The 12,223-nt window shown below is 33.0% G+C and overlaps 1 protein-coding gene across 1 annotated transcript; it reads right to left on the reverse strand.

Annotated features, from left to right (window-relative positions):
• Nucleotides 1–57: 57 nt before the first annotated feature.
• LOC111396624 lies at nucleotides 58–1,510 on the reverse strand. Its single transcript, XM_023023043.1, has one exon. The coding sequence runs from the start codon at nucleotides 1,052–1,054 to the stop codon at nucleotides 149–151; it is 906 nt and encodes a 301-aa protein (XP_022878811.1). The 5' UTR covers nucleotides 1,055–1,510; the 3' UTR covers nucleotides 58–148.
• Between the last annotated feature and the right edge of the window lie 10,713 nt (nucleotides 1,511–12,223).

Genomic DNA, 12,223 nt, shown 5'->3' on the forward strand with positions numbered 1-12,223 from the left:
CCAGCTAATAACATTTTACTTATTAAATAAATCATTCACCAGAAAAAGAAGACTACAAAACAAGACAAAATCCCAGTTGAACGAGGCAAACCAGCTAATAACATTTTACTTATTAAATATTGTTAGCAATCAAGAAACAAAGACAATTCTAATCTGTCTTCCAGGCATACAAAAATAATGAAAAACCAAGACCTGGTAAATTAGAATCCCGGAAACACTCCGAGCCACTCCGAGAGAATATGGCGGGATCAGACGCTGTTTGCCTTGTCCAAAGGTTCTCGGCAGACAAACAAGTTTGAAACATGAATACTGCATTCCGTAGACTCGGACAGAATAACCAATTATGCACGTCCCAAAAGATTTCCACAGGGAGCCCGTCGACCAAAATAGTATAGTTTCCACGAAATTTCCACTGTAAGTGCTTCACCTGCATCACTTGTTTCGTATCAATACGAACTACAAGGCACGGATCACCGCCTTCATTTGTATCACACTCGATTTTAAGATCATGAGTCGGTCCATTATCACAGAATTGCGCCTTAGTACCATAAACCCTCTTCCCAAAAATATGTTCCCTTTTGGAAAGGAATGTAGACCTGGAAATTGAAGAGGCTGCACCAGTTTTCTTGAATGCTTCTTTCCTCAGATCCCCAATTAACACAATCATTTCCCCCTTACAAACCACTGCTACAAAATACGCCTCCAATGGCTCCGGCCCAGATCCAAATTTTGCCGAAGAAAGATCCCAAATTACTTCAATTTTAGTTGAATTAACTTCAAAACACTTAGATCCTTTCCATTTTGAGAACAAAGACGGTTTTACATCAATTTTACTGATCAAGTGATGCGATAAATCATCTAATTCAACACTAAGGCATTGACCCATCAAATTCTTGCTCCAAACAAAGTTCATTAAACAAGACTTACCAAGCAATTTACACCTATATGTGCAAGTAACCAAATTTTGAGTTGCTTTACTAACACCTACACCTGAACAAGAAGCATCAGCAACTTGAACTCCATTTTCACCAAAACAAGATGGGAAGTCCCTCATTTTTCAATATAATCCAGAAAATCCAAGATCTTGTAAAAAATCAGATCTTTATGTACCCTTTCGAACGATTAACGAATCGAGCCTCGACAAACGGAAAAAGACACAGGTGAAAACATGCCACATATGAATTATCAGAGGTGAAATCAAAAACTCATGTCCACAAATGTTAAATTATCACTTTAAATGGCGGAACTTATGAAGTTTTAGAAGGTAATGAAGAAGTGGGCATTGATTTTAAAGTACCAGTAATCCAAAAAATTTAAGGAAATAGGAGAAATGAAATTCTAGATTGGGGACAAATATATTTTTAAGTTTTGTGGGGGATATAGAAAAGCAGAGGACTGGAATCATTTTTTATCAGGCTATCTTTGTCTTTTTTACTAACTGGAAACCATATCCAGAGTTTGAAACAACTTTTTCTTGTAAATATAATAATACTCACATCACATGCTATTGCTAACTGCGCGTGTTATGGAAAATTAAAGGTGAAGAAAGGAAAATGAATGTATTTTAAAATTCAAAATATTTAACCAATCGATCTGTACAATATGAACAAGAGCATGTTTGGCTAAGCTTAACAAAAATAAAGTATTTTGCACGATATGTTGTTCTTTATTAGGTTTTGAAGTAAAAAGAAAAAGATTGTTTATTTCAAAAATAAGTTTAGAGCCTATTTGATCCCTATTTTTATTTAATTTTTTTTTTTTGTATAAAATGCGTTCTAGAATGGTATTTTGATGGAAAATGTGTAGTTAAAAAATAAAAAAGTTTTAAGTTTACGTGTAATATTAATTTATTAAAAAATGTGTGATTAAAAATAAAATCTAAAAAATATATTTTTAAAATAATGGGAAAAAACAAAGGCTCAATTTTACTACATCAAACATGCTCTTGTATGTTTTTAATTTAAATTTATGTGTAAAAGACTAAAAGTAGTGGAAAATTTTCATTAAAGGTCCTCAAGGTGATAGGTTGGTTTCAATTTCGTCCATCATTTTTTGGGCTAGCTCCTATTCTTTTTTCATATCAGAGTATGTTTGATTGATATGAAAAATATCACTTAGAAAAGAAAATATTTTTCATTTTTTTGGGGAAAATAAAAACCACCTCTACCAAAGAAAAATATTTTCTTTAAAAACAAGGAAAATTAGGCATATTTTCAAAAGTTGGAAAATGTTTTCCATGAAAAAAATAGCAATCAAACACTTCAAGTAAGAATTTGGATGGAAAACTGATATTTTCCATGGAAAATAAATGTAATCAAACACACCCTTAGTTTCTTCTTTGTTCCGTGTTTCCTTTTTAAAATTCATAGGTCAATACGAAGTTGCACATGCAAGGCGAATCTAAATTAAACCCCTATTTGGTTCCCATTCTTTTTTTATTAAAATAAAAAATATGACCATTATCCATCACATCAAATCACAAAATTTGAATTTCTATCTCTTGTGTGGGGCCCGTAACGACTATATTTTTCATTCTCATTCTTCCAAAAATGAGAAACAAACGGGAGCTAAATATCAATTTTTTCTACTTTTAAATATAAACAATACAGAAAAAATGGAGATCATAGACGAATTTTCTCAAAGAGCTTTTAAAAAATGATAATAAAAAATTATTAAACGGAACAAATAATTGTCGACAGACTGTCAGTAATTACAAAAGGTGTTAGTCGATAATTTTAACAAAAACAGATATTTGCCAATAATTCAAACAAAATTATACTATCGTTGATTATCACAATTCACCTCCATTGACGAATACTAACATCAATGTCATTGACAAACAAATATTGTACTTTGAGCTGCTGATCACTAACAAAGAAACTTTTGGCGTCACCAATGACTCTTTCTTTGATTTTTTAATATTTTCATTGGCTCATACGCAAGAGTAGATCTTTACGAAAAGTAAAGGAGAAGAACAAACGAATTATTTCGAAAGCTGAAAGAGAAAAAAAAAAAAAATTTAAATGCCAAATCACCAAGTGCACAATTTATCTTAACGTGGTCGAAAAAGTTAATGAAGCAAGGCAAAATTCGATTAGAATTATTTAAAGGTCAAGAAGTGATTGTGTAAGAGACAGAAAGTGGGCAAAATAATAGATTATCTCATGAATTAGATTATTAAAAAAAACCCTAATCATACCATAATCCATTTTCGTTTCTTTAAAATTTTGCCAACCAAAAAAGTTTGAAACGAAAGCTGGCTTGCAATGAAAGCAATTAGCTTTACTTTTTGCTTTTTTATTCACAAGAATATTATTATACTAGGTATTATTATTATGTCTTTTTTATATATATTTTTTGAGGTCATAAGAATGGATGTATTAAGCTGTCTATTTATACTTTCGTCCTATAATGTCCATAAGAAACCAACATACCATGTGGAATTTAAAAGTGACATGGAATATTTGTCTTTTAAGATAGACATCGTAAATACAAGATATGTTAGAACACGTAGCGTTTTCGGTCAATTTAGTTATGTCAGAAAATCAATCGAGTTAAACCATAGTCAATGGATCCTCAAGAGATAGAATTAAGCACATAAATAACAGTTAACAAGGGCCACTTACAACTAAAAAGATGGGATAATACGTCTATATCCAACTCGAAAGGTGAGCAAATGGAACAAAAGAACAACATGCAAACATGATCGAGCACTCTCAATCTTGATCTCGTGCACCGACACTTAGGAAAATCCTCATCAAACTCAAAAAATGTAGACTAGATGATGGATACTAAACCTATTAAATCATTAACCGATTGACTTGGGTACATCTCTTTTCAATATCTTAGTCGAGTTCAAAATTATGTAATACTCTTTCTTTTTTTCCTTTTTTCTATTGGAAACTCAAAAAAGAAGTTGGGATATTCGCTATTTACTAATTACAACGGGAGTAACATTTGAGTTGGCATCGAGATGGTGTTCAAATTCAAGCACAATGGGTCTCTTTCAGATATAATCCTACTGCGGAGCTTGTTAATTTGTATGGGCCAGGTCGCACCACCAATAACAGATGGGGAATTTGTTTAAAAAGACTAGTCAACAATAATATTTGGTAAAATAGCCTACAATCAATAATGTTTGGTAAAATAACCTTTGGTCTATTTTATCATGTATTAAAAGTTTTAAATACCCTTTAGTTGAAATGTCTAATATATCCAATTTCAAACCAAAATTTACCGAATTCTCCTAACTTGAATTCCTACTTCCATTCTCACTTTTCACACACAACTTAAAACCAACAGCAAAATGGCATGCTACCTTTTTAAACGACTGAGTGCCGCTTTAACAATTTTTGGGTTTGTTTCACTTTATGTTCTTTGGTATCCACATCCAAATTAATGAAAAACATGTTTTAATTATATCTGGAGTGAAATTCGGAGTTTGTGATGGAAAATGACATGCCGTCATTATAAACAATTTGATGACATTTTAACTAATTTTGTGTTTGTTTCACTTAAATTCTCTTGTGTCCACATGAAATTGAAATTAGAAAAGTTTTCACTATATTTAGAGTGAAATCGAGACCCGCTACCAAAATGGCAAGTTGCCGTTTTAAATGATTGGGTGTCGTTTAAACTAACTTCTTATCCATTTCACATTATTTTCACTCATATCTACATGAAAATGAATGAAAGAAAATTTTCATTACATTTGAACAACAATGTCGATACAAAGTTCACACAATAATGACCAACATTATTGTAAAGTGAGTAAACTATACTAGATTTAACTACAAAAGAAGGTAACTAATCCAAATTTCATTATATTACAATTATGAGATAAGATATTGAATAAATTAGCTCATTTATCTTATATAAATTTTCAAAGATTTTCCAAGTGATGATCGACTAATTTTGGAGTGAAATCGAGACTTCGTAACCTAAAATGACATGCTGTTATTTTAAACGATTGAATATTGTTTCAACTATTTTATGTTTGTTTTACTTTATGTTTACTCCTATTCATATGAAGATGGTGGAAATCAATATTTCACTAGGTTTGAATATCAAGGATGATATAAAAAGTGCACCTAATAGTGATCAATAATATTCTTTCATGAGTAAACTACATTAGATTTCACTACAAAGGAAAGTAAATAACCTAAATTCAATTATATATCAATTAAGAGATAAAGATACCTAACAAATTAACTTGTTTAACTTATATAAGTTTTCTAAAATATTTCAAGATAGGATCGATTAATTTTGGAGTGAAATTGAGACTCCATAATCCAAAACGACATGTAGTCATTTTTAAACGGCTAGTTACCATTTCAACTGTTTTTGTGTTCGTTTCACTTTTTGTTCACTTGTGTTTATATGAAAATGAATGAATGCAAGTTTTCGTTGCATTTCGATACCAAGATCGATAAAAAAAAAGTTCACCCGACAATGATCAACAATATTGTTCCACAAGTAAATGTTACTAGACTTTACTACGAACAAAGGAAAGTATCATAAATTTCATTATATTTCAATTTTAGATAAGATACTCAATATATTAATATGTTTAACTTCTTTAAGTCTTCTAAGATGTTCAAAAAGATAATTAAATAGTTTTAAAGTAAAATCAAGATCCTGTGCCCAAAATGACATCCTCACATTTTAAATGACTAGATGTCATTTCAAGTAGTTTTGTATTCATTTTACTTTATATTTACTTACATTTATATAAAAACTAATCGAATTCAAGTTTTTACAATATTTGAATACCAAGTTCAATACACAAGTTTGATACAAAGTGTAGTAATTGGTTCAAATAATTAACCAAAAATTGGAAAATGAAAAGGTGTGTAAAAGTGGAAAATGAAAAGTGTGACTACGTGTCAATTTCGATCAAATATTCAGACTTGATCCGATGGTCAAATTACAAAGTAAATAGATCAACTTATTCTACTCGTCGAGTAGATCGTCGTGGTATATTTGAAATCTCGAAACCAATTCCGGATAAATGAGAAATTGCAGGCTAAAGTTGGAAGAATGAAGTGTTGCAACTTTTCAAAATGATGCAGATTTTGGCCAAGTGTTGCAACTTTTCGAAATGATGCATATTTTGGCCCACACTACTTCATTTGCACCCTTTTTACATCTATGAATAGGACCCTATGGATATGGTTTTGGGTACACCAATTGCAGTGAGCATTCATTCCCCTCTTGCAATTCTTTCCTTTCTAATTCCATAGCATTTTCATGCATTTCATTTGTAGAGGGAAAATTCTGTCAAAAGTTCGTCGGTTTCTTGTGATTTGAAGTGCTGCTACCACAAGTTGTAAATCCATTGTATCTTGGGAGATAAGTGTCATTCACCGTGAGCACCGTAGCAGGACAATTTGTCTTAAGGAAAGAGATAACGTCTCGTCTTAGATTATTCTCTATTTCTACTCCTTCTTATCTTTGTTTTGCTTAATCGTTATACTGAAACTCTGTCCAAATTTTCATTCATATAAATTGTGTTTTGATCACGCTCTTGCGGGTTAAAACTGGTCAAACAAATATATCAAAAACCAATTCTTACATAGACCTTTTTATAAGTTGTCTCCAACAAATTTAAGACAATTTTTTTGTGTCTTTGTGGTTGATTGTGGACAACCATTATTTTGTTTGAATAGTGATTTGTGTACTATTCCTCCACCAATATTCATCATTTTGTTGAACTTGTCTATGTAACAAAAATGACTACCATCGAGATTTCATCAAGTCAAAATGGTTCCAATAATGTGGTACCGCTCATGACCATACCGTTGCAAAGTACTACAATCCCACATGGGAAAAGGTCGAAAAAATTTGCAGGAGTAGACTTCAAAAGGTGGCAACAAAAGATGTTATTTTATCTCACCACTTTTAATTTGGCTAAATTTCTATAGGAAACTGCACCGGCTATACAAGAAGGAGAAAATAATCGTGAATCGATTATTTCTTTGGATACATGGAAATACTCTGACTTTCTATGCAAGAACTATATTTTAAACGGATTGGATAATACACTATATGGGGTGTATAGTTCAAAGGAATCAGCCAAGGAACTATGGGATTCTTTAGAAACAAAGTACAAGACCGAGGATACCAGAACAAAAAAGTTCGTTGTCGGCAAATTTTTTGACTACAAGATGGTGGATTTCAAAATCGTGATTAGCCAAGTGCAAGAGATTCAAATCTTGTTACACGACATCCATGCCAAGAAAATTGAATTGACTAAATCATTCCAAGTGGCTGCCATTATTGAGAAACTCCCTCCTATGTGGAGAGATTCCAAAAATTACTTCAAGCACAAACGAAAGGAAATGAACTTGGAAGAATTGATTGTGCGCTTGAGGATTGAAGAGGACAATCGGAAAACCGAACGAAGGCCGGTTGATCAAGATTGTGCAAATTTTGTTGAAATGAAACCAAAGGCAACAAACAAGAAACGAAAGGCTCCTAATTATACACCGCGAAGAGACAATTTCAAGAAGGCTAAGAAGTTCAAAGGGAATTGTTACAACTATGGAAAGACTGGACATTGTTCAAGTGAATGTCGAAAGCTAAAGGAGAATGCTCAAGCCCACATGGTTGCAAATAATACTCTATTCGACGAACTGTAAGAAATGAGTTTATCTGCAGTAGTGTCCGAACGCAACATGATTGGAAATACTAAAAAATGGTGGATTGACACCGACGCTACCCACCACGTGTGTGCCGACAAGGCGATGTTCTCTAACGATCAAAAATTGAATGGGGAACAACTATACATGGAGAATTCTGCAAGTTCCAAAGTTGAAGGACAAGGTAAAGTCACTTTAAAGATGACTTCTGAGAAAGAACTCTTCCTCAACAATGTCCTACATGCGCCGGATATACGAAAGAATTTAGTGTCCGGGTCTCTATTTAGCAAGAAAGGTTTTAAACTTATATTTGTCTCCGATAAATTTGTGTTGTCCAATAATGAGATGTATGTAAGGAAATGATACATATGTGATGGAATGTTCAAGTTGAACGTTCTTACAATTGTATCAAAGCAAGTCGTTATGAATAAAACTATAAATTCCGTTTACTTGCTTGAGCCTTCATGTTTGTGGCATAGTCGATTAGGACATGTGAATTACAAATCGTTATGCAAACTAATGAATCAAAGTTTAATTCTGGCGCATAAAAATCAATCTTAATCATAAATGTGAAAAATGTGTTGAAGCAAAATTGGCTAAAACACCGTTTCATTCAATACAAAGGAACACAACCCCTCTTGAACTGATCTATAGCAATATATGCGATCTAAAATTTGTATAAACTCGAGGTGGTAAGAAATATTTTGTGACATCTATTGATGATTGTACAAAGTTTTGCTATGTCTTTCTTTTGAGAAGTAAAGACGAAGTCTTAGATGCATTCAAAACATATAAGGCTGAAGTTGAAACACAACTTGAAACACGAATAAAGAATATTCGTAGTGATGGAGGATGTGAATATGGGGCACCGTTTGAAAACTTTTGTTTTGAACATGGATTTGTTCATCAAATAACGGTAACCTTACTCTCTTCAATCAAATGGTGTTGCAGAATGCAAAAATTGAACACTTAAAGAAATGATGAATGTCATGTTAATAAGTTTGGGATTACCATAGAACATGTGGGGGGATGATATTTTAATGACAAATAGTCTTCTTAATAAAATACCTCTTAAGAAAATGGAAGAGACATCATATGAACTATGTAAAGGTCATCCTCCATCCTACCAATACTCGAAAGTGTGGAGGCGTTTGACTAAGGTTGAAGTACCTAAGCCTAAACAAGTGAAAATCAGTCCTAAAATGATATATTGCATATTTGTTTGATACGCCAATAATAGTAGTGCATATCAATTTCTTGTACACAAATTCGAAATACAAGACGTACACGAAGGGACCATAATTGAATCAAGGAATGCGACATTCTTTGAAAAAAAATTTCCTTGCAAAGATAAGGAAAATACGACTTCTAACAAGAGAACATATGTAACTACTAATGGAACTTCAAATAAGGAAGAACCAAGGCGTAGTAAAAGGGCTAGAACTTCCAAGACGTTTGGCCCAAATTTTCTAACATATATGATAGAGGATGATTCAAAAAATTTTGATGAAGCAATGTCTAAACCGGAAGCACCGCATTGGAAAGAAACTATCAATAATGAGATAGACTCTATAATACAAAACCATACATGGGAGTTGATTGATTTACCTCCCGGTAACAAGCCTTTAGAATGCAAATGAATATTCAAAAAGAAATTGAAACCCGACGAATCCATTGATAAATATAATGTTAGATTGGTTGCTAAAGGATATAGGCAAAAAGAAAGACTTGACTTCTTTGATACCTACTCACTTGTAACTAGAATCACGTCGATAAGGTTGTTAATTGTAATTGTGGCAATATACAATCTTTAGATTCATCAAATGGATGTAAAAAAAAACATTCCTATACGGTGAGTTAAAAGGGGAGATTTACATAGATCAACTTGAAGGATTCGTTTCTCCTAACCAAAAACACAAAGTGTGTAAACTTGTTAAGTCCTTGTATGGATTAAAACAGGCTCCTAAACAATGGCACCAAAATTTTGACAAAACAATGTTGTCAAATGGATTCAAGATCAACGAAGGTGACAAATGTGTATATATTAAATATACACCGAATGCCTATATAATTGTATGTCTATATGTGGACGACATGTTAATATTGGGCAATAGTCACGAAATGTTGCTTAACACCAAAAAGATGCTAACAAAGCATTTCGATATGAAATATATGAGTGTGGCAGATGTAATTTTAGGGATTAAAATCCCTAGAACGCAAGATGGAATTGTACTTTCACAATCTCATTACATAGAAAAGTACTTAAAAAGTTTGACGTGTTTGAGGATAGTCCTGCGAGAACTCCTCTTGATCCGAGTATGCACTTAGTCAAAAATACGGGAGAAAGCATATCACAACTAAGGTATTCAAAAATAATTGGCAGTCTTATATATATTACAAACTGCACTTGATCGGATATTGTTTTTGCGGCGAATAAACTTAGTAGATTTACAAGTAATCAAAACCGTGATTATTGGAAGGCTTCAACGAGAGTTCTAAGGTACTTGAAGTATACCTTAACTTATGGATTACACTCACAAAATATCCTGCGGTACTAGAAGAATATTGTGATGCAAATTAGATATCCGATATGAAGGATTTTAAGTCCACTAGTGGTTATGTATTCACCATTGATGGAGCTGCTGTATCATGGAAATCAACAAAACAAACATGCATAGCTTGATCAAAGATGGAATCTAAGTTTATTGCTTTGGACAAAGCTAGAGAAGAAGTAGAATGACATCGAAATTTCTTAGAAAATGTTCCATATTGGCCCAAGCCAGTACCTACGATAAGTATACATTGTGATAGTCAATCAGCAATTGGAATGGCTCGAAGTAGCATGTATAATGGTAAGTCTAGACATATTCGTCGTAGACACAATACCATTAGGCAACTGATCTCAAATGACGTTATCTCCATAGATTATGTGAAACAAAAGGAGAATATTGCGGATCCACTTACGAAAAGTTTGCCTAGAGATCAAGTGTGTTGCCTATCGAGAGCAATGTGATTAAAGCCTACTACATAAGAGTTTTTGCAATGGTAGTCCTACCTTGTTAACTGGAGATCTCAAGATCTTAGTTCAAAGGGACAACTAAGTTGTGAAAATTTCATGAAACGCTTAGGAAATTAAAATTCCTAACTCATTCCTATAATACTAAAGTACTTTCTGCAGAGTGGATAAAGGCTAAGATTATCTTTTAATGATTCCTATATCTTGATTAAATCAAGTGGAGTAAGGTGGAATACTCTTAATAGGAGGTCACTTATGTAAGTGTGAAGTGGGGCTGCTTCGATAAGAATTCTTTGATGTTTGAATTCTCTAATCACTTATGAAACTAAGAAGGGTTCAAGGCCAAAATGAACCAAGTCATGAGAACTAAGTACAGAATAGGAAAGATATCTGTGTGAGTACTGTTGTCCTGACTTACACCAAAGGCTGAGTGGTTCAAGACCTATGGTTCACCAATTAACCGAGTAAGTCCGATAGCATTTCACTAAGGGAGGTTCAAGGCTAGAAGCTACCATCCCTGATACAGTATTTTTCCGTACCCTCTTTAAATTGCATCATATCATTGCATTTACATATGCGTACCCGAATTTCCATTCATGTGGGGGATTGTAGGAATTTGTTCAAATAATTAACCAAAAATTGGAAAATGAGAAGGTGTGTAAAAGTGAAAAATGAAAAGGTGTGACTACGTGTCAACTTCGACCAAATATTCAGACTTGATCCGATGGTCAAATTACAAAGTAAATAGACCAACTTATTCTACTCGTCAAGTAGATCGTTGTGGTATATTAGGAATCTCGAAATCAATTCCGGATAAATGAGAAATTGTGGACTGAAGTTAGAAGAAATGAAGTGTTGCAACTTTTTGAAAAGATGCAGATTTTGGCCAAATGTTGCAACTCTTCGAAAGGATGCATGTTTTGACCCACACTACTTCATTTTCACCATTTCTACATCTATAAATAGGACCCTATGGAAATGGTTTTGGGTACACCAATTACATTGAGCATTCATTCTCCTCTTGCAATTCTCTCCTTTCTAATTTCATAGCATTTTCATGCATTTCTTTTGTAGAGGGAAAATTCTGTCAAAAGTTCGTCGGTTTCTTGTGGTTTGAAGTATTGCTACCACAAGTTGTGAATTCATTGTATCTTGGGAGACAATTATCATTCACCGTGAGCACCGTAGTGGGGTAATTTGTCTTAAGGAAAGAGATAACGTCCTGCCTTGGATTATTTTCTATTTCTACTCCTTCTTAATTCTTGTTTTGCGTAATCGTTATACCGAAACTCTGTCCAAATTTTCATTCATATAAATTGTGTTTTGATCATGCTCTTGCGGGTTAAAACTGATCAAACAAATATATCAAAAATCAACCCTTACATAACTCTTTTTATAAGTTGTCTCCAACATAAAGTTCATCCAATAGTGACCAACACTATTGTTCCTTAAGTAACTTACACTCTACTTCACTACGAGTAAAGCCAAATAACACAAATTCATTATATTCCAATTGTGAGATAAAATACTCAACAAATTAGCTAGTTCAACATACACAAGTCTTCTA

The sequence above is a fragment of the Olea europaea genome, chromosome 7 (genome assembly GCF_002742605.1).
Source record: "Olea europaea var. sylvestris chromosome 7, O_europaea_v1, whole genome shotgun sequence".
NCBI classification, from domain to species: domain Eukaryota; kingdom Viridiplantae; phylum Streptophyta; class Magnoliopsida; order Lamiales; family Oleaceae; genus Olea; species Olea europaea.